At 43.3% G+C, this 23,896-nt stretch overlaps 1 protein-coding gene and 1 long non-coding RNA gene across 9 annotated transcripts in view; one reads left to right on the top strand and one right to left on the bottom strand.

Annotated features, from left to right (window-relative positions):
- LOC310766605 overlaps nt 1-23,896 on the top strand; it is a 157,834-nt gene that overhangs the window by 102,901 nt on the left and 31,037 nt on the right. The gene's annotated exons all lie outside the window — the stretch shown is intronic.
- MARK3 (microtubule affinity regulating kinase 3) overlaps nt 17,187-23,896 on the bottom strand; it is a 67,830-nt gene continuing 61,120 nt past the window's right edge. For 4 of the 8 annotated variants that reach the window (XM_083613425.1, XM_083613426.1, XM_083613427.1 and 1 more), the window contains 2 exons: nt 19,565-19,609; nt 17,187-17,782 (listed from right to left, as the gene is read on the bottom strand). In XM_083613425.1, the coding sequence (XP_083469551.1) occupies nt 17,437-17,782; nt 19,565-19,609 (391 nt within the window). In that variant the 3' untranslated portion in view covers nt 17,187-17,436. The remainder of the gene's footprint in view (nt 17,783-19,564; nt 19,610-23,896) is intronic. The other 4 variants (XM_083613428.1, XM_083613430.1, XM_083613432.1 and 1 more) reach the window with 1 other exon arrangement.

Raw genomic sequence — 23,896 nt, 5'->3', positions numbered from 1 at the left:
ACATATCAGACGACACAGCGATTCTTGAAACAGCTCTTCTTTATTCAGATGCCAGAACAGAACTGAACTGAAGGGCTCAGTCAGCCTGCTTATATAGAGCTCCAGAACAGTGTAACTGTTGCAACTTTCTAAAACTATCCAATCACTGAACGTCACTTTCGATCCTTCATTTGCATAACTATCTACAGTATCCCCCTGCTGGCCCAGGGTGAGAACTTCAGTACATAACACTGTTGACACCCAACTCTATTTCTCAGTTACGTCTGAATCAGGAAAGACTGTGAAACTGGCTTAAGCCTTTACCGGGACGTAGTGGTAGAGGCAAGCAATGCTTCTGGACACTGGCTGCCGGAAACTACAGGAGTGGACCGTGCTCATGTGCTTGAATCCTGCTTGTGAGTTTGCCACAGGCATCTGGTTGGCCACCGTGAGAAAAGGAGGCCGAACTAGGTGAGCCATCAGGCTCTTCTTGTGTTCTTATGCATGAAGGCCAACAAACTGAATCCTGGTAAGATGGAGATTCTGTAGGTGAGTGGTTCCCAGGTCTGGAAGTCGGGGAGTTCAACGGTTCTGGGCAGCGTCACACTCCCTCTGCAGGAACAAGCTTGTAGTTTGGGGGATGCTCTCAGAGCCACCTTTGTCACCAGAGGCTCAGGTGACCTCTGTGGAAAGGAACACCTATTATCAGCATGATAATGGGACAAACTGTGCCCTTTCCTGGACAGGGATGCTTCATGGGCTGGTGACCTCACAACAGGACCACTCTAATACTATCTACCTGAGGCTTTCCTTGTGATGCTGAAGTTAGTGCAGCATTCTGAACAACTTAGGACCACCTAAGGGTCTTGGGACTAATGATGTGTCTGATGCCCCCCAAATTCCTGCTGCATTTGCTTTCATATGTTTTTATATTCCTGCCTTATCAGTTTTAGGTTGTACATTTTGTAAGGACCCCACAGATGCAACAATTGCCCAGAGAATGAAGTCTAAGCAGCTTGTTAAGACAAGAAATCCTCTTGCTTCGGTGAGTGGCTTGGCAACCGTGATTCAACCTTTCCTTGCTTCCATGAAGGAGAAATATCAAACGGGTGTATACTAAATAGGAGGGATGAGTGTTCCCTACTACAAAGTAGATACATACCCTAAATTGATTTAGATCATATATATATATATATATATATATATATATATATATATATATGAATGAGGAATTATGAAAGTGCAGAACAGAACATGGTGGCCGCTAAGAATAAATTGAGGTGTTCTGACACGAGCAATTATTCTTACTGTGTATTATTGCGATGCTAGCAAAATCTTTGTCACCGTGTGTGTGTGGAGGAAGGTCTTATAAATGACGTACATAGATGTCAGGGAGTGCAATTTGTTGCTGTATGCGTTAAGCCAGGGGTTGGCAGACTTCAGGCTTATGAGAGCTGTGCTTTAAATCAGAAATCTGATGTGCACTAGCCAAAGCCAGATGTAACCATAGAGTTATTGGGGATGTGTGTGCACACACACACTCACTTACGGAAAAGGCTCTGGGTATGGCAATCATGGGTTGTTTTTTTTTAGTGGAATAAATAATGTGCATTGACTCCCTGCTAAGGTTGGGGAGAGAGATTCGATTCAGTTGCCATTTCAAGAGGAATTTACTTAATCCACCCCTTTCATGAACAATACGAGAACTGAAATACACCAATTCTCAAAATTTGCACTTCTCGAAATGCAGTTCACCGGGTAAGCTAATGTGCACAAAAATCAACACATTAGTGAAAATAACATACCTTGTGCATTATGTTATATATTATAACAACATACACAATGCATTCAATTAGGAGAAGTTTCACCAAAATGTGTATATCTGGCAAAATAGAAAATTGTGTGCATTAGGAGAATTTTGCACTAAAAAACTGATTAATTTTCATGAGGACCTTTATGCAGGGGGGGATCACAAACTGGTGTGGAAATGTGAAGACCTGAACTTAAGACTGGGAAATTAAAAATGGAGAGAAACGGAAATTGACAGATTCTCCTGTTCCTACTCCCTGCAAAAAAAACCCCTTATAGTTGTACCTTGGAAGTCGAATGGAATCCGTTCTGGAAGTTTGTTCGACTTCCAAAATGTTCGGAAACCAAAGCGTGACTTCTGATTGGCTGCAGGAAGCTCCTGTAGCCAATCGGAAGCTGTGGAAGCCCCGTCGGACGTTCAGCTTCCAAAAATAGTTCACAAACCGGAACAGTCACTTCTGGGTTTGTGGTGTTCGGGAGCCAAAACATTTGAGAACTAAGCTGTTTGAAAACCAAGGTATGACTCTACTCTGAAGGACACTGTCTGGGTTTCCTACCACAAGAAAGTAAAGGATGCGTGTTGACTACATGAAACAAACGATGACTTGGAATGGATAAGGCAAGCTCCACTCTGGAATGAAAGTACTATTTTTGCCCAGCTTATCTAGCTTTCAAAACATACTCAGAAATCTTTATTGCCTCTTAGTTCCCAGCTATGGGACATTTGGCACAACTGAGAGCTTTCCTTGCTAGGTAGCTGCAGCTATGCTTTGATCTTGGCTCATAATCCTTCCTTTGCTAATTCTCAACATGTTCCTTCTTGTCTTCCTACCCCACTGAGGGGAAAAAAATAATGCTTGAGTTCACATATGAAATTAATCAGGACTAAATTAAAACTAATGGGGGCACTAATAATGCAGGAGGCCCCTTGGGCGCAGTGACTTCCCCCCACTTGTGATGAACATCGAAACCCACAGTGATTCACACCATTGGAAAACACAGAGGCAAACCAACTACATTGCTCTGCAATCTCTGCAGCTTTGCACGTGCCTGTTTACGTAAACGGAGAGCATTTGACAGTAGTTTCCCCCTTTACTGCCAGCAGGGGGAGATGTTGCTTTAATTAGCTCTGCTTTAAGGCTTTCACTGGTGGAAAGAATTGCATATGGCGGACTCCCTACATTGGAGGCTTTTAAACAGAGATTGGATGGCCATCTGTCGGGAATTATTTAGCTGTATTCTCTGGATTGCAAGGAGTTGGACTAGATGATCCTTGGAGTCTGTTTCAGCTGTACAAGCCATGGCGAAGGGACTTGAATAACTCAGAGAAGCTATGAACTATGCCGAGCAGGGCACCCAAGATGGACAAGTCATAGTGGAGAGTTTTGACCAAACGTGATCCACCTGGAGGAAGAACCGGCAAGCCACTCCAGTATCCCTGCCAAGAAAACTCCATGGACAAAGACAACAAGGTCCGTATAGTTAAAGCTATGGTTTTCCCAGTAGTGATGTATGGAAGTGAGAGCTGGACCATAAAGAAGGCTGATTGCCAAAGAATTGATGCTTTGGAATTATGGTGCTGGAGGAGACTCTTGAGAGTTCCATGGACTGCAAGAAGATCAAACCTATCCATTCTGAAGGAAATCAGCCCTGAATGCTCACTGGAAGGACAGATCCTGAAGCTGAGGCTCCAGTACTTTGGCCACCTCATGAGAAGAGAAGACTCCCTGGAAAAGACCCTGATGTTGGGAAAGATGGAGGGCACAAGGAGAAGGGGACGACAGAGGACGAGATAGTTGGATAGTGTTCTCGAAGCTACCAGCATGAGTTTGACCAAACTGCGGGAGGCAGTGGAAGACAGGAGTGCCTGGCGGCTCTGGTCCATGGGGTCACGAAGAGTCAGACATGACTAAACGACTAAACAACAACAAAACAGGGGTCCCCTGCCCCTAACAGTCAGGGGTAGCCAACCTGGTGCTCTCCAAGTATGGCTGGACTCCAACTCTCATCCTCTCCAGGCAGATGACCAACGGTCAGGCACAATGGGAGTTGAAGCCGAATGATATTTGATGGGCACCATGTGGCTACCATGGCTAGGCGATATCTGGTTTTCAACATTGTAATAATAAAATGTAAGGTCATATATATATATGTTCATAAATGTACCAACCAAGCACGTATATAGATCAGCACAGGAAGACCGACCTGAAACCATTTTGACTCCCAAACTGACCAAATGTTTTCTCTGCAAAGGGTTAGGGAGCTTTCCCATTGTCTCAGGAATTGGGTAATCACCATCTCAGAGGAATGGCCAGACTACCAGGAAAGGCAATCAGATAAGGCATTATCAGATAACCGGGCAGACAGGAAAAACAACAACATCCAAATTTCTGTTGTAGACCACCTTTTCTGTGGTGTAGGTATGATGTTTGTGGGGGGTGGTCTTGGGTTACACCCCTTCTGTGATGTATGTATGATGTATGGAGGGGTGGTCTTGAGCTCCAGGGCAGGGAATTTAAGATGTCTATACAGTGGTACCTCGGGTTAAGTACTTAATTCGTTCCGGAGGTCTGTTCTTAACCTGAAACTGTTCTTAACCTGAAGCACCACCTTAGCTAATGAGGCCTCCTGCTGCTGTCACGCCGCCGGAGCCCGATTTCTGTTCTCATCCTGATGCAAAGTTCTTAACCCGAGGTACTATTTCTGGGTTAGCAGAGTGTGTAACCTGAAGCGTATGTAACCTGAAGCGTATGTAACCCGAGTTACCACTGTATAAGGCCTTGCATGCCATTGTTCGAGGTCCTCCTCCTTTCCTGCGGATGAGGGGAGCACCCTGTTGCAACAGATCAATAAAGATCAGGCTTACTAGCTGCTTTGCTTCTCAATATTCTCTGGTTGACCTCTGGTTATTTTCTCCTATCAATAGGGAACCCACGTAAGGACTCTATATGGGCTCTTGGATGCCCCATAAGGGAAAAAGGGCAGATTAAATAAGATAAATAAAATAAATAAGACATTGAAAAGCCCGCCACCAAATTAAACAATTTCCATGTAAATCAGAGGGAGATCTTACACAAAAATACAAAGAATTAATATAAAAAACCAGCAACAACCCCTTAAACAATACCCCAGCCCAAAAATCTGCTCAGCACCCTCAGCTTTTGCTCAGCTGGAGTCAGAGCTGGGGCCTGACCTCACAGGCCAGGTGGAAAAAGGCCCGCAAGGCAGGGAGCAGGTCTTCAAGGACTCACAGCCAAAGTAGCCTACTCTTGAAGTTACAACAACAACAACAACAACAACAACAAACAACAACAACACTCCCCCGTCTGACTGGGTTTCCCCAGCCACTCTGGGTGGCTTCCAGCAAAACATAAAAATAAAATAAAATGTCAGCGCTAAAAGCTTCCTGATACAGGGCTGCCTCCAACTCCCTTGTTTATGGCTCCTTTTGCAGTGTGCTGCTGGCCCAGACTTTATTTTGCTTCCATGTATGGCTTTCTGTTCTGCTTTCTGATATATGCAAAATATAGACCCAGCTTTTGGAGCAATGAGCACCCCGTTGTGCTTTTGCACTTCCTCCTCAGCCCAGCAGCAGGAGGGGCATTGATCTGACACACGGGCACTGCCAGGGCGACTCTCCTTTGACTGGCTCGTTGCTGCCAGGCATACGTAAACAGCAGCTCGACTTAAAAATAAAATTTGAAAAAGTCAGCTGCAAGGAACAGCAAAGGGCACAGCTTTTGTTTCCATGGGAACGAGGCAAATAAGTGCCGTGTCAAGCAAGGCTTTGTTTGTGCAGGAACAATGCTTGCCCCTCTTAGCGTTACCTAGCCCCAAACTAGCCCCATATCTCCATGCTCTTGTAAAAGAGCTGCTATAGGGACATAGGAACCCGCCTTATACCGAGCCAGTCCATTGGGCCATCTAGCCCAGTATTGTCTACACTGATTGGCACAGCTCTCTTCTAGGAGTCTCTCAGCACTACCTTGAGTAGCTGGAGGTTTAGGCTGGGACCACCTGCATGCAAGGCTGATCGTCTCCTACTCCCCTACAGTCCTTCTCCAGTTTTGTGGCTGGGGAGATGGTCACTTATTAACATTTTAATAAACTTGCTACGCTTTCAGATTTGTTTTCAGGCACAATCCAAAATGCTGGCCTTTGCCTATACCAGTGGTTCTCTTGAGGATGTGAAGAGGATGACAAGTGCATCAGGAAGATTCAAGGACAAAGAAACAGTTAAACGTTTCATCTCAGTATAGTGTAGGATCAAGATCAGAAAAAAGATAAAGGTTTCTTTATGTTGATGAGATGAGAGTTAGTTTGTCTCCAACCAGACCCAATACAGTCATACCTCGGGTTGAATGCGCTTCGGGTTGAGCACGTTCATGTTTCGCTCCGCGGCAACCCGGAAGTAACGGAGCGTGTTCCTTCCGGGTTTTGCCACTCACGCATGCGCAGACGCTCAAAATGATGCCACGCGCATGCGCAGAAGCGGAGAAACACGACCTGCACACACGCAGACATGCAGTCGCATGTTACGTTCTACTCAGGATGTGAACAGGGCTCCGGAATGGATCCCGTTCGCATCCAGAGGTACCACTGTATAAATGAGATTACCTGGCCACAGCAAGCTCACACCTCTCACTGAGTTTGTATAAGGCATGTAAGAGTCTCATTTATAATTATAGTTTGGGAATGATCCATGCTCCTATGTAGCTGCATTGTTTAATAACTTCTGGATGTCCCTTGATCATATTCGAAAGCAGTTGTGTTCTGTGTTAGAAATCAAATGCTGCCAGGAATAGTTTCTTTTTGTTTTCCAACGTGTTTCTTAGCAAAATCAATCAATCTATCAGTGGGCACATGAGCAAATTTTTATTCTGAAAGTGCGGCCCAGAGAAAAAAATGTCCGAGAACCACTGTACAGATCTGCAGGGACACTTCCTGGAATAGTACAGAGTTTTAGAGCTGGAAGTTGCAAAAAGAAGCTCTGCGAAAATACTTCTGGCAAAAGAAAGCCCACCATCTCTCACGGCAGTCTGTCCCCTTGGTGACCATGTCTTAACTCTTGTTAGGCATGATGTCCAAAGTCCGTTTTGGGGGCCTAATCCGGTCTGCCAGTTGGTTTAATCTGGCCCCTGTGACAGTTTATTTTCTGAGGTAAAATCCTAAAAAACCTCAACAACTCCAATCCTAAAAAAACCCCTTAATAACTTCCATCTTAAAAAAAGCTCAACAACTTTGGTTGGCCCCTTGGTTGGCCCTCATGGCCCTTCACTTCATCAAATCCGGCCCTCTTTGAAAAAAGTTTGGACACCACATCGGCCCAAGTGTAATCAGGCTCCTTTGGCCAGGAAGTGATAAATTTCAGAGGCATGAAATTAAAAACACTCATGTGCGGATGAAGGCAGAGAAACACCCACATTGAACCAGCAATCCATGAATGCATTAATGCCGTGGTACAGACACAGCCATAGTCCGAAACCTCTGGAGAGCACCAGGCAAAGGCTGGCTAAAGAACTAGTTTGGGGGCTGGCTGGCTGGCTTCAGCCATTGTTGCCTCTCTGCCAGCACTGTTCTTCCCCAGCTATCTGAAGCCACCGATGCCAACAGCAGTGCCATTTATTGTTGCTGCTTTCAATCTCACGATTGTTTTGATTTCACAGATCATTTAATATTTACTTGACTGCTAATTTGCATTTTGCTGTGTTTTAAACATAACAGAATGCTATTCTGGGGCTTTGCCAGGACAAAGAAAAGGCTATTTATTTATTTTTTTAAAAAAACCTAAACCAACCAACACTTTCATCAGCAAACCAAATTAAATCCTGGCATTCCCTCCCTTGTTACTAAATTGCTGTGGCTTTTTGAGGAGCTGTCTACGGCAAGACAAAAAAAGCAGCATCTTTCTTTGCGTCTTTGCATCTGAGCGCCACCTTGTGGCCACTGCAGTCATTACCACTTCATAGCCTTCACTTTGTGCTAGTTTTTAGCCCTGATATAAATTCCAGAGTGGTAGTCCTGTTAACTGTTGTCTTCATCAATGGAGTTTTCTTGGCAGGGATACTGAAGTGGCTTGCCGGTTCCTGCTCCAGGTGGATCACATTTGGTCAACACTCTCCACTATGACCTGTCCATCTTGGGTGGCCCTGCACGGCATAGCTCAAACCTATCCATTCTTAAGGATAGGTTCTGCCCCCATCGTTCTGCCCGGACACTGAGGTCCAGTGCCGAGGGCCTTCTGGTGGTTCCCTCACTGCCAGAAGTGAGGCTGCAGGGAACCAGGCAGAGGGCCTTCTCAGTAGTGGCACCTGTCCTGTGGAATGCCCTTCCACCAGAAGTCAAAGAGAAGAACAACTACCAAACTTTTAGAAGACATCTGAAGGCAGCCCTGTTTAGGGCAGTTTTTAATATTTAATGCTGTATTGTTTTTAACACTCGATTGGGAGCCACCCAGAGTGGCTGGGGAAACTCATCCACGTGGACGGGGTATAATTTTAATAATAATAATAATAATAATAATAATAATAATAATAATAATAATAATATAATAATAATAATAATAATAATAATAATAATAATAATAATAATAATAATAACAACTGCCTTAAACTGAGTCAGGCCATTGTTCCATCTAACTCAGTACTGTTACACACTGAGTGGCAGTAAAACTCTGATGTTTCAGAGAACACTCCCTGCCTGAAGATACCGAGGATAGAATCTGGGACCTTATGCATGCCAAACAGATGCTCTACCACCGAGCTGCAGCCCAAGGTTCACAAAAATACAAAAAGCCCTTAATGAAAGAACACAGGAACAGCCCACGCTGCACCATTTTGTTGCAGAACCCACGTGTTAGTCCTATTTCTATGCATGGTCTTGGAGGAGGCAGGATCCAACCGATGATATATGGCCTCCACAGTCACTTACGGACTCATTGTTAAAACTGTATTTATGGAAGACAATCTTACTCGGCTACAAGAGATCGCCAAGGCAGAAGATAGGGATAAATTAAAAGGGTGTTTGCATGTTTCCTATCTTTTCAAATGCGGGCGGATGAAGACAATTTGTAAAATTAAAATGGCAATTTAACTGTAGTAAATTCTCTCCCCCCTCCCACCCAAAATGGGCAGAGGGAAGAGATGGCCTCACTCTTCCTAGCAGCTCGCTATGAATAAGACCCTGTGTGCTCCGTCACCAAGGAGGGAAAAACAGGCGGCACTGGGTCCCAATGGTTTCAAAGAAATGTGTGACCAAATCTGGTCACTAACGGCTGCACTTGTTCCTGTGTGATTGCTTGGTGGCATTCAGCAGTGAACAAACCGCTCTGTGGTTGTGACATTAAGCTGCTGGACTCGGAACGGCCAGTGCTTTGGTTTCCAGAGCAACTGTCAACACAGCCACTTTGTATTGCAGAGAATCCATGTGCGTCCTAAGGGCAAGCAATGTTTCCCAGAGCTTCCTGCCCTCGGAAAAACCCTTCTGTGCCGATTTTTCTGCCCAGAGCCCTGCATGAAGGAACTTCACCAACCTGCTGCCCTCCAGGTGATCTAGATAACAACCTCCGTCAGCCACCAACCAGCATGGAGGCATTAGATTGCTGAAGGTCTCGTAATCTGGTGAACCGGGTTCGCATCCCCGCTCCTCCACATGCAGCTGCTGGGTGACCTTGGGCCAGTCACACTTCTCTGAAGTCTCTCAGCCTCACTCACCTCACAGAGTGTTTGTTGTGGGGGAGGAAGGGAAAGGAGAATGTTAGCCACTTTGAGACTCCCTAGGGTAGCGATAAAGTGGGATATCAAATCCAAACTCCTCTTCTTCCTCTGCATGCATAGGGCAGGAGCTGAGGTTGGAAAGCCCTTGCCCCCCAAATGAAAACACACCCCACTGACAGAACTCCTTCAGGGGAAGTTACTTGCCATTGTGATATATATATACAGGTAAATTTGAGGATTCTCGGGGGTCGTGGTCACACAGCTTGGGAATTCAGAGTTTCAGATGAAATTTTTAGGCAGCAATCCCGTACACACTTCCCTGGGAGCAAGTCCTACTGAGCTCTAAGAGGTTTATCTCTTGAGTGTGAAACAGAAACTTTAGTAGAACAGGTAGTTCAATTTGCCCTTGCCCAAGACTTCAGTTTGTCTCAGCTACGCTGTTGGAAACAACATTAAATCTATATGTAAGGCACAGCAGGAGAATCAGCTTCTGCAAGTCACGTAATTGTAGAGTTGGAAGGGACCCTAAGGATCAATAATAATAATAATAATAATTTATTTATACCCCAACAATGTGGCTGGGCTTCCCCAGTCACTCTGGGCAGCTTCCAACAAAAGATTACAAATACATTAAAACTTCAGTCATTAAAAACTTCCCTAAACAGGGCTGCCTTCAGATGTCTTCTAAACGTCAGATAGTTGTTTCCTTGACATCTGGTGGGAGGGCGTTCCACAGGGCAGGCGCCACTACTGAGGAGGCCCTCTGCCTGGTTCCCTGTAACCTCACTTCTTGCAATGAGGGAACTGCGAGAAGGCCCTTGGCGCTGGACCTCAGTGTCCAGGCAGAACGATGGGGGTGGAGACACTCCTTCAGGTATACTGGACCGAGGCCACTTAGGACTTTAAAGGTCAGCACCAACACTTTGAATTGTGCTCGGAAATGTACTGGGAGCCAATGTAGGTCTTTCAGGACCGGTGTTATATGGTCTCGGCAGCTGCCCCCCGTCACCAGTCTAGCTGCTGTATTCTGGATTAGTTGTAGTTTCCAGGTCACCTTCAAAGATAGCCCCATGTAGAGCGCATTGCAGTAGTCCAAGCGGGAGATAACCAGAGCATGCACCACTCTGGCAAGACAGTCCGCGGGCAGGTAGGGTCTCAGTCTGCGTACTAGATGGAGCTGGTAAACAGCTGCCCTGGACACAGAATTAACCTGCACCTCCATGGACAGCTGTGAGTCCAAAATGACTCCCAAGCTGCACACCTGCTCCTTCTGGGGCACAGTTGTGAGACCAGTTGTGAGATTCAGGACCAGGGAGTCCCCCACACCCACCCGCCCTCTGATCAATCCCCTGCAATAAAGGAACATGCAGCTGTCCTATACGGGGATCAAACCTGCAACCTTGGTGTTAGTGGTGTAAGATCATCAGCTAAATACAGTAGAGTTAGGAGTCAAAATTTGAAACTGAGAGCCCTGGAAGTAAAACTATGGCAGGGATCCAGGCAAGTTTTTGCGCAACGCTTGGGTTTGGGCGCTGGTAGCAGAAAGCAGTAAAAAAAACCAGCCTTTATCTCCAATATCAAAAGTTTGCGTGGGTTTTTTTTTTTAAAAAAACCAGCCTGTATCTCCGATATTAAAAGTTATTTTATTGTATATAAACATTCTTGTGGGTAAACAGTTTGGGCTTTCTATGATATAGCGGCATATAAATATTTTTTATAAAACAAACATGAGGGCATCACTGGTTGTGTCAGGGCACTGAGCCTTTGCACAAATAGCGGTGGGCTGCATGCATAGGACTGTGGGAAGAGTTCTCCATGTAACCACTAATGGAAAAAATGGATTTTTAGTGTTGCAGCTCCAGGCCTCTGGAATCAGTCACCAGATGAAATTAACAGGTGCCAAGCGTTGTTATGTTGTAGGTGTAGATTTTTTAGTTTAAGAAGCCTTTCCCTGAAGTGGGACCCAGTCAACTTTGGGAATATTAATTGCACAACCGTAAAAAGGGTTTTATTGCTTTAGGAATTGTTAGAAATAGTTTTATTATTTTTAGAGTGCATTCTTTTTGTATTTTATCTTAGTGTATACTACTTTGGCAACTTCTGGTTTATAAATCTGAAAAATAAATAAATTCGGGTGGGGGAGCAGGTGGTGAGGTACTTTCACAAAGGAGGTCAGGAAGTCCCTCTTATTTCAATTAGTTGATATAAAAACAGGCCAGCACACGGATTCAAAGTAACAACAAAGAGGCAAAATTTCTAGATACCCTAATGTCTGTATCCTAGAACAGTCGGTCATGGAATTGACCAGAGAAGACATTACCCTGGACTTTGTCTTTAGTGTAATGCAAAATGTTGTGTTGGAACTGACTGGAATTAATTGGTTGGGATCATGACCAAACAGATTTGACATAATATGAAAGTGGGTGAGTTCCAACACATTTGACTTCAAGAGAGAAAAATTTCCCAAAATGAGGGAACTGGCAAAAAGGAAATTGGAAAGGTCAAGTCAAGAGGGTGAAAGCTCTCCAGAACACTGCAGGTGGTATTCAAAACCACAATGGCAGGTCAGCTAGAAAGGTTATGACGTTTGTGAAATTTTAGTTTGGGGGGGGGAGGGAGACATGCTAGAAACATAGAAAACTACACATGGCGAGGAGGAAGCAGAGAGCAAGATGTTTTTCAGCCTCTCATAATAATACTCTGGGCTGACCAATGAAACTGAATGCTATTTATTTTTTTTATTAATTTATTGTTTATTAAATGTGCATACGGCCATTTTGTGTGTAGATCTCAGGTTCACAACATGAATGTTTCAGGGGGAAAAGAAAGCACTTCTTCACACAGTGACCACCAACTTGGATCACCAAGGACAAATTCAACTGAGAACAAGGCTATCGGTAGCCATGAAGGGTACATAACACCTGCAGTATCGCAAGCGAAAAGCCTCTGGATACCAGTTGCCGAGAATCACAAGTGAGAAGAGGGCAGTCGCTCTCAGGTCCTGCTTGCAAGTTTCCACTGTGAGGAACAGGATGTTGAACCAGATGGATCTTTGGTTGGATCCAGCCGGGCTCTTCTCCTGTACTTACGATGTCATGTTTTGAAGGAATTGGCAAACAGAAGCAGAGTGCAACTTGACTAAGAAGCCTTCATCAAATGTCTTATAGAAAGTGTGTGTTTTAGAATAACTGTACCAGCGACCATAAACATGGAAAAATAACATTCAGCAAACTTATTGCACATTCTAAATAAATGGTGCTCTTGTCATCACAAAGTATTTTCTATAACTTGTGTTTTGAGTCTTTCTCTCTGTGTGTGTTTGTGCGAGAGAGACAGAGAGCACGCAAGCGAGACCCAAAACACAAGAGAAAATAATTTGTGATGAAAAAGCACCAATTATTTAGACATTTGGTTTGGTCACACTTTATGTGCTTCTACAAGGAATTCTCATAACCTATTGTTGCTTCACAAAAAAAGGCCTAAATAGTTTTTTTAAAAATTCTAAACTAGAGATCTAGATACCCACCTGAGATTTTAAGTGCCTTGAAATGTTTACTGCTTCGACAAAATGGGAGAAGAAATGCCCATTACAGCTGTTGTTCAACAAGCAAATATCTATACATAGCAAGCACTTTCAAAAACCAGACATTTTATACTTTCTTCTACAGTAATGATAACCTTTATCTCAGCCACCAGCAACTGGAGTTGGTTAAAGAGAACACCAAGGCTGGCTTAGGATGCTTTTAACCAATAGGTAGAGTCCAGTCAAAGGTGACTATAGGGTGTGGCGCTCATCTTGCTTTCAGGCTGAGGGAGCCGGCGTTTGTCCACAGACAGCTTTCCGGGTCATGTGGCCAGCATGACTAAACTACTTCTGGCGCAAAGGAACACTGTGACAGAAAACAGAGTGCATGGAAATGCTGTTTACCTTCCCGCCGCAGCAGTACCTATTTATCTACTTGCACTGGTGAGCTTTTGAACTGCTAGGTTGGCAGGAGCTGGGACAGAGCAACAGGAGCTCACCCCATCGTGGGGATTCGAACCGCCAACCTTCTGATCAACAAGCCCAAGAGGCTCAGTGGTTTAGACCCTTTTAACTAGTATAGAATGTTTGCAAGGAAGTTTTACACAGATGTGAAATTGGATGTGAAACATTCAGTATTGGCCTCCTAGGCTGAACTCAAGACGGGTGCATCAAGTATGTTTTAAAAGTAATGTAAAATAAAGCTCTTTCCACACTTGTGCTTTGCTGGACTGGGGGCCACAGGAACTAAATCACACAAGAGGACCCACATGAAAATTATGTTAGGTAATTAAGCCCGTATCAAATCTAGGTCTTAAAGGACATTTCATATAACCAGAAGAGTGAACAAGATGATGCTGTTCTGTGCTTTGATGCAAAGAAGACATATCCATTTTTGTAGCTGTCGCTAGAAGTGTTGTCTCATAGAAAAGGTTGGTCACTTCTGGGTTTTTAAGACCAACAGATATGGAGAATCTATACAATGCAAATCATAACATATACTCTGCAATGCAGTGACCCCAGCAGGGTTTTTATTTTTAGTGATGATGATTTCACAGATGGTGTGCAATTCTTTGGTAATGACTAAGAAAAGGGAGGTATGGAGAAAGGCCCAGGAACCAGACTTAGCTACTCAGCGTGACAGTTCATATCGACAACCTTACAACCGCTGTCTCACGCTGCCCCTTTTCCTGATGCAACGGAACGGAAAAGGTTTCAGATACGAAGCTTGCAAACCCCGATTCTGTGAGCACACAGATTTGTTCCAATTGCTTCCACGTCTCAGAATATGCTTGGTGTTTGTGTCTGTGTCTGCATGTGCAGAATCTTTTTAGTAGTTTAGATATGTATCAAGAAGAGGGCCCCAACTGCCTTTACACTTGCAGGCAAAATGGCAGCCCTCTTTTAATCCCCCCCTTTTTTTTTTTGCTTTAAGGACAAAATCTCCTGTATACAAGTTAACAGTTTGCAAAGGAAGAGCGGCCATTGGCTTTTGCCCTGGCCACTATTAGGTAGATTTAGAACAAACTGGTACCCCTCCAGTTGTTTTGCACTAAATAATAATAATAATAACGATGATGATGATGATGATGATGATGATGATGATTTCCATACCTTACCCACTTGACTGGGTTGCCCCAGCCACTTGGGGCAGCTTCCAGCAAAAACAAAAAACACAAAACTACATCTACCATCTTCCTTTATCATTAAATATTCTAGCTGGAGCTGATGGGAGTCCAAATTACCTGAAGGGTTGAGGAAGGCTAATTTAGAATAGAAAAATTGACAGGGAGAGAAAGTACAGTGGTACCTCGAGTTAAGAACTTAATTCGTTCTGGAGGTCTGTTCTTAACCTGAAGCTATTCTTGACCTGAAGCACCACTTTAGCTAATGGGGCCTCCCGCTGCACCGCCGCTGCACGATTTCTGTTCTCACCCTGAAGCAAAGTTCTTAACCGGAGGTGCTATTTCTGGGTTAGCGGAGTCTGTAACCTGAAGCGTATGTAACCTAAAGTGTCTGTAACCTGAGGTACCACTGTACTTTCCTGACTTATTTTTGCAACCACTGGTTATCCTCCTCCTCCCCCATGGCCAGCATTAATGGTCAAGACCGTCAGCATTTTAGTCATGGGACAATTCTCCCATTAACTGGAATTCAAGACTTTTCCCGCTCTTGTCTTTTCTTGGCTGGCTTCTGTCCTATAGAAAATGGGTTCCATCCTATGGTGACTTTCTGCTAGCAGACATGCTTCAGCTTGTGCAAGGAAGGGTAGCTGATTTTTTTCTGGTCCCTCCTACCCTCTGTCCCCCAAAAGCTCCTCCTGAGGGTTGGCGTAGCCAGTGTTCGAAACTCCCATTGCTTTAGGCTCATTTTGCGACAGGGAACTTCATTAGTGTGAGCCTTTTCTCAGCTCTGGGCGCAGTACTGCACCTAAGATTTCAGAATAAAACTACAGAGTGGAAGGAAAGGGGGACCCTTTTCTGCCTCCTCACTTCCAGCTACTCTCTGAAGACTGGAGAAGAGACCCTCTTAAGAATATTAGGGTGGGTGGGCAGGGGAAGGACTAGAGCATGTGAAAAATGAACATAATGTTTTAGCTGCAGTTCATTCATTTTCAGCTTTGTATTCTTGTTGTAACTTGACTTCGCTGCGAGAAGCCAAGTTACAGGGAACCAGGCAGAGGGCCTTCTCAGTAGTGGCACCCGCCCTGTGGAACGCCCTCCCACCAGATGTCAAAGAGAAAAATAATTACCAAACTTTTAGAAGACATCTGAAGGCAGCCCTGTTTAGGGAAGCTTTTAATGATGAATAGGTTATTGTATTTTAGTGTTTTGTTGGAAGCCACCCAGAATGGCTGGGGAAACCCAGCCAGATGGGCGGGGTATAAATAAATTATTATTAATTATTATTGTTGTTGTTGTTGTTGTTGTTGTTAAAAAGTGTGCCATTCCGTTGTTGTGCCCACAACCTAGGTTTAAGGTGCCATTTAGCTCCTGGCTTTCATATCTCAGTTTCTAACACTGGGGGAAACCCCTGAATAGTACGGGTTATGGTATAGAGGACTGCAATTGGTAGGGAGGTTGATGAAATCGGGGTGCCTCGCCTTGTGCTAATGAAAGAGCTTCTGTAACACAAAGCCACCACAGGATAACACTCAACAAAAGACATGTTCCAGTAAGTCTGCTGATAAACACATTTCTACCTCAACATAAAGGGTTGCATCCAAAACAGTGCCAGTGGAATTCCTCTGTAACAGTGGCTTTTCCATTTTCTCTCCTATCCCTGCGCATGGCACCCAGATCTTTTGGGGAGGGTTCCCCAACTTTCCAGAGCTGATTTCGACGGTGCGTGGGGGACTGAGGAAGAGAGGTGGGGAAAGTTCTGTTCTGCTAGCACAACTGTCTTGCGGTAGCAGAAGGGGAGTGGTGGATACTGCCCATGTGCGTTAAAAAGGAGACATTACGTGCACAATTCCCCAGGAAAGTTCCCTGAACCGGCCCCAGTGGAGTGAACAGGAGCAATGCAAGAGCAAAGTGGCCCAAAATAAAATGACAAAAAATTGCAATTTGTTCTAGTAAAAACCTTGAGGAGAAAGGATCAAGAAGATAAAATGCTCAACTTTTGCTTAGCAAGGAAAAATAAAAACTTGAAGCATTTCCCCACAGTTTTAATTATCACAAATGTGTAGTTTTAATTTTGATTCCAGACTTAAATAATAATAAATAGGTGGGAGAAAGATTGCAAGACTTGAGGGAAAAAAAACACGAGTTTTAAGTTACCTCATGAGAGCAAATAAGAAACCACAGGAATACTGTTCACAACCATAAACCCAAACCCTTCATACTATTCTTAAACACAGCAGTGAATCGCAAAGCCTGAATTTACTGGTGAGCTCGTTAGCTTTGTTTAACGTATTCTTAAGTGTCTCCATCTTGGCCATTTCAATTTTAGCACCAAAAGTAGCCCAAAAAAGAGGTACCAGTACAGCTCTAATGCTTTAAATGGTTTACATATAATACTTTTTATATTATAATTATACACACATACGGTACATTCACACATCCACACAAACAAGAGGAATATTCAAAGGTATATATTTGTGTGTTTCAGATTGTTCGCCAAGACTCGGAGCAATGGAAATAAAGCAGAAGGGAATAATATTTTACATAGTAGGCAACTTTAATGCTGTAGTGCATATATATATATATGTATATATATAAAAAGTCCAATTCTCCCTCCCAGCTCAGCAGCTTGTCTCAACAGTTTTAATATCATGATTCAGAAGATGCAGAAATTATTGCCCTAAATATTATTCTATACATTTCCATTGGTGTTCTCAAAAAAAGAAAACAAAAAAAAAACACTTGAAATTTGCTACTTTTAAATTTACAAACTTGATTGCTCTTCCCATTACAGCTTTAATTCATTGGCAATTTTGGAAGCAATGTTTTTAAAAGCTATGGATGTTCCCGATATCCTTTTGAAGCGAACTCCGTTCAGCGACAGTCTTGGCAGCTTACACACCTCCATCTCCCATTGCACGAGGTTCTCTGCGTGGCCGTCTCCATGGACACAGAAAAGCAAGAAACGCTCCCTCTGTTCATAGTCACAGTTATTGGCGTCCAGGACCTTGCGGATTTCCCTCATCATATCGTTAGGGTCCATGGAGCTGGTGGTCTTCATGCTCCAGGTGAATCGTAGCGAGCGGGGCTTGGCTTCTTTGTTGTCATCCTTCTGGTCAACGGACACGTTGCGGCTGAAAGGAAACGAAGCCTTAGTATTCATACCAGATGAGCCCATTTCCGTTCTGAGTTGTTATGTCAGTGAAAGCCATTATGTTAGTAAAAAAGACTTTGCAGCATGCATTATTAAGCATGCTCTCTCAGCAACCGCTTACCAAGCCCCGCTGCGATTAAGTGCCTGACAACATCTGAATTAGGGGGAAAGCCCAACAGAGCTCAAGCCAACGAGGTGTTATATGAAAATACGTGGCGCTCACCTCCAAGGCTTCCTTCCCCTCCCCTTACAAAAACAGGTTTCAGAGGGGGAGATGTGAAATAGAGAAGTCTCACATGTGTGGGTGTGGTGAAACCTTTTCCCAGGACACTGATTCTCTCTGCTGCAAATCATCTTTCACTTCCCATCATCAGGGAATGCCAAATATACATAATACACTAAATGTAGAATTTGGTGCTGGGGACTTTTAACGCAGAACTCTGCATGTCACGATTTAAGTCTTCCCAACATGGGGCACTATCAATTACATGTGAAAGATCCCTTAGGACCCCTTTCCCCCTAACTTTGCTGGAAGCAGATGAGGACTTTCAGACTGACTTCCCACTTTCCTACAAGTTGAGAGCAGTTTTTGTTAAACTATCACATTCAAGTAGTAATAACGATGGTTTAAAAACTGCCCTTTAAGTTTAGTTCCAGGAAGGATCATAGAATTAACCTCTACTTTTATTTTAAAATGAATAAACCCTGCAGACAAAACTGGAAGGGATTGTAAGTGACGGGGAAATGTTCAACTACGGTGATTAGAATTGAGGCATACTATCAAACCTGGTGATCTAGTGAAAGCAGCAAGCGTGACTCCACCAGCAGCCATGGAATGAATGCTGCCAGCAGTTCCCTGGACTGCACACTTCTGGGTGAAAACACGCTTGTATCAAATATACAAAAAAGACAAATTCCCCATATTGTTGCCTGCCCGTCCAAATTTCCCCTATCCTTTTTGGAAGGGCTATGAAAAAAATTAGAAGTCACAGGCATTTCTAGAATTTCATATCTACCTGTGAATTAGCAGCCCTGCTGCCTTGAAGGAAGGCAGATATCAAGTTTTGGGGGGAAAGGCATCTGGTAGTGTTAAGCTTTGTGTATGGCATCAGAACCAGACACAATAAAGACACTTCCAGAGGAGCACTTTATTGCATGATCCAGTATTTGAGTCTTTCTAACAGGATCTCAGCATAATTCAATCCAGGTTTTCATATCTGTTAATGAAATCCCAGAACTTCTGTAGGAAAACGAGCCCACCATTCGAAACCAAGGCTCTCTTATAGACATTTCTGTGATTAATTCTTAGTCACATGAATCTGGCCTTAGTGCTAAAAGGTAATAAAAAAAAAAGAAAAGCCTTCTACTGTAGGCAAAAAACATTTCTTCTTATATTTTCCCATTCTCTACTTGACAATGGCAGAGAGTTTTCAATGACAATTTCAGGCTAATTGGGGAAGTCTCCTTTTTGAACTGTCCCGTAATCCGCTGGCTCTCTCAGCTACAATCTAATAGTCATTGCATAGCTCTGAGAGGCTAGATTTTGGTCAGGGTGTATGCATGAAAAGTCAGAATCATGTAATATAAGTGATTTAATCACAGCTTTGAGTATAGGAGGCAATCTTAGTTTTACATATTCGTTAAGTTTGACAGATACCACCACCAGTGTCCTACTGCTTAGATCCCTCGAAGGAGTGGAGGGGGGAAAAGAGTGTAAAACATCTAAGGTTAACATTTTAAGCAAAAAAATAGTTACCCTCACCTTGAGCCCTCAAATCTCCCGTTCCTCTCATATTCAGTTGGGAGCCTCAATGAAAACAATGCCGAAGCACAAAGAAAGCAGGAAAGAGAAGACAAATCTTACACTAGTATGGATAAACGTTGGCAGAACACTGCATAGCAACATCTCACTTAACAATTTACATTTGCAATCAGATGCTTGGCTTTAAACATTCAAATGATTAGTAGACTCAGAATATCAAACATGCCTTTGTCCAAATAAAATATATTTGGAAGCCTCAAACGTTTGCTATTAGGGCTGTACACTGATCTACAAGAAGGCATCTATGTGTGATCCTCCAAAGAAGATTCTGGTGACAACAGAAAGGACTTGCAACAGTGGTGCTCGATTAAGCATTGGGCTGCTCACATAACTGTTAGGCAGGCAGAAAGAATAAATTACAAACACTAGAAATTCAGTTCAGGTATACCAGACAAGGCCCATCTCTCAGTTTATATATAAATGGACGAATTTCATGATCAGCTGGTAACTGTTTCCCCTATATTAAGAAAATTTCCAGCTAGAAATTTCACCACTGTATAATTCCATTCACTTAGCATTCCTCTGCCTTACCTGTCAAGAATAAACCTTTAGAAAGAAACAGAAATTGTGCAAGGCACTTTTGAACTGCTGCAGAGAAGGGTGGGAAGAAAGTGTGAAGACCTTTAAAACCAACTTGTTGATACATATGATTTTCAGCAGTTGGGTAGGTATGCAACAGAAGAACGGGAAATCCTTCCTGTACACTGTTCTGCTCCACTTAACACCTTAGCTTTGATCACAAATGCTGAACTGAAAGCACTTAGAAGGAATGGAAATGCTTCACACAGACCTTACCCCAGCCCTCAATTTCAGCACCACCCTTGTTGCCCTCTAGAGTTTGGTGTTAATTTGATACAGACTTTTGATTAGCTTGGAATGCAGAAGTTCTGCAAAAACTTCTGCCCAGGGATATTCAGAATAAGCCGCCTATAAATCCAGCAAATTGCAGTATATCCACACCTCTGTAAAAAGTTTACTGCTCATCTCTGCAATTTATAGTTTCATCTGTTCAGCAGAACATGCTGAACGGAGGAAAGAATCTGCAAGGGATTCTATTTTATTCCTTTTTCTCCACCACTGCACAGAAAGCAACTGGAACAAACTCGGATTCAAGGGATTTAAACGACTATGTGGTATGTTGAATTTGGCTGCAATCTCCAAATGAGCTTCACCGACTACTTCAGATTGGAGCAATAGAGCTACTGAACTCTAATGGAGGGGAAGAACACAGACTGAACTTTCTGAATGGCAATACGAATGCATGGAGAAAGTCGAGGTATACCGGAAATAGTCAGAATCCAGTAACAAAAACTGAATTGTCATCTTATCCCACAATCCATTGATTTGTCAAACCAGTTATATAAAGGGAATTTGTACCAGTAAATGCACCAACTGTTCAAAATCTTTTCATAACAGCAAGAACTGACCATGCTTCAAGATAAAAATTAAGCACCCAATCACAGAAATGTAGGAGGCTGCCTTTTACTGAGTCAGACCGCTGGTCCATTCATCTCAGTATTATCTATACCAACTGGCAGCAGCACCTCTCCAGGATTTTAGACGGGTGTCAGGAGATGCCAGCGATTGAACCTGAGCCCTTCCACATGCAAAGCAGATTATCCGTCACTGAGCTAAGGCCCTTCCCTGTCCACTTGATTAAGAGTGACCGAGACGTTCTTAAAACGGCAAAATTCATGGCACATGAATATTTGCAATGAGTCCCCAGAAGAACATATGGCTTTCATGAGACACTTCCTAGTTGCACAAACAGGATGGCTTCAAGAAAGAGAGGGCTACAGAATGAAATTCATCTGATAATTCAGTTGTGATTCACTTATACAGTACAATTATTCCCCTGCATGCATGAAAGTGTGAGTGTGTCATATGCATGTTAACATTCTGAAATAAAAAGGATTCTTGAAGAATTCAAAAAGTGAATGTCACATTTGGGCCATACAGGGTGAAAGCCAACCTAGTGAGAGTGGGCATCTACTTGTGCTTCCTCTTCTCTTGTCCCTGCAGCGCCCCCCCCCCCGATGTCCTCTGGAAGGTTAGGGATCCTGCTGAGCAGTAAAGAAAAATCAAAATCCATGCAAGTGGGTTTCCATTGCACAAGCAGATGGACATCCTTAGGATGGTGGTGGAAGGGGTTTTAGTGAACTTTGTTTTTTTACTGATCTTGTTATCCTATCCTGATGGTTTTGGTGCCCTGTTATAACAATACCTTTGGTGCCCTGTTATGATGATACCTTTGTGTTTCACTGTAATTTGACTGGCAGATTGTATTTTTTTTTATTTACATATTGCATTCTTCTTTGTTAGCCATCTGGCACTCTTTGGGAAGGCACAATATAAATATTTCAAAATTAAAAAGAGCAATGCAGTAGGCCTACAAGTGATGAGCATTTAACTTGTGTGCATTCAGCATTATGGACTTGGCAAAACTATTCTTCAAAAAATTAAAAAGGGAGTGGAAAGGGGGTGGTCATCTGGGGGGAAAAAACTTTGGCACCCTACCTGCCATTAGCACCCAATGTGTTTTGACAATATGCTATTTTGGCTTTATGCACTATCCTCAGAACATAACGCCCGCATATGTTGCAGGTCTACTGTACTGTAAACAAACCACTGGTTTCATAATCTGCTAACTATTGGGATGGGGACATGTGCTTGCTTGAGAAAATTTGACAAAGTACACTAATATCAGATTTGCACTGCAAAATTAAATTAAGGATGTCAAGCAGTCCAGCTAAGGTTGTGCTTTCAGGGGATTCAAAATATTTAACAGAACAGGTTAAATACACATAAATAAGTGAAGTGATAAAACATTCAATGCAGCCATATCACAAACCAGGGTACCACAAATGTTATGTATCCATTACAGAAAAAGCCGATATCGCAGGGGGGAAATGCCTAAAAGCATGGGAGCAACCACAGGTGGTCACTGGAGACAGTCCAACTTCAAAAAGTTCCATAAGTGACCATACATCTGAAAATGCATTGACATTGTGGAGATGTCTTACCTAGCCTTAGAGGACAAAATAGGATTTTATCTATTTAGAGATATCAAAAGACACTTCTGTACTTTCAAAGCTCTGAATAATCAACACACTTTAGGAACTGCTGTGGTTCATTTAACTGCCTCTCAGCTGATGAAACACGCAACCAGGCACTTACAATCAATGATACAGCAACAGGTTTTACGGAAACTGCCTGGGCTCTAGCTCGTTTTTTGTCGTTGGGTAACCTATTAATGTGTCCCAAAGATCGTACACTTTAACTCTAGCTTAATCTGGAAAACTACTGCGCCCTGGTTAAAGGCTCCACTCCAGATGTGGGCAAACACATTTTTGTGTTCCTTAGATTCATGGACTGGTGGAGTTGGAAGGGACCCCAAGAGCCATCTCGCCCAACCCGCTGCAATACAGGAATCGCAACTAAAGCATCCAAGGCAGATGAGCATCCAACCTCTGCTTAAAAACCTCCAAGGAAGGAGAGTCCACAACCTTTCAAGGAGTCTGTTCTACTGTCAAACAGCTCTTACTGTCATAAAGTTATTCTGACAGATTCCAGCTGGAATCTCCTTTCTTGTAACTGTTCGAGTCCTACCGCCCCAAAGCAGGCGAAAACAAGCTTGTTTCATCCTTCATGTGACAGCCCTTAAGCTCTTTGAAGATGGCTATCGTATCTCCTCTGTCTCCTCTTTTCCAGGCTCAACACTCCCAACTCCTTCAACCGTTCCTCATAAGGCTCGCTTTACAGACCCTTCATCATCTGCACACTTTTCAGCTTGTCAATATCCTTGTTAAATTGTGCTGCTAAAGCTTACAGTGCAGAACCTTAGCTTTGCCCATTACTGAAATTCCTTTTGTTACTTTGGGCCCAATTCTCTACCACTGAGCTGTGTCATTTCTCTAATGCCAGCAGCGCTGTGAATAGCAGAGACACACTGAACTGACCAACTCTCGTATGCATAGTGGGGTGTGCATTAATCTTTTAGAAACCAAAAACTATGTGAAAGGGGGGGACAGGACCATTTCCCCCTCCTTGCCACAAGCTATGAATTCACATGCCAAAAGCCATGTGTGGCAAGTACAATGCTATCTTTGCAGGATGGCTTGAAACTTACCCATTTCTTGCACTTCAATTTCTTTCAAAGTGCCTGGTCTACTGTTATCTTAACATACAAACGTCTCTCTTGTTTAGATGGTTCTCAAATGTGGCGGGCCAAATGTAAATACTTCTACTTTTTCTATGAATACCAAGCAAACA

The sequence above is a fragment of the Podarcis filfolensis genome, assembly GCF_964270895.1.
Source record: "Podarcis filfolensis genome assembly, chromosome: 1".
In the NCBI taxonomy this organism is placed as follows: domain Eukaryota; kingdom Metazoa; phylum Chordata; class Lepidosauria; order Squamata; family Lacertidae; genus Podarcis; species Podarcis filfolensis.
The sequence above is the reverse complement of the archived record's forward strand: the minus strand, read 5'-3'. Positions and strand labels throughout refer to the sequence as shown.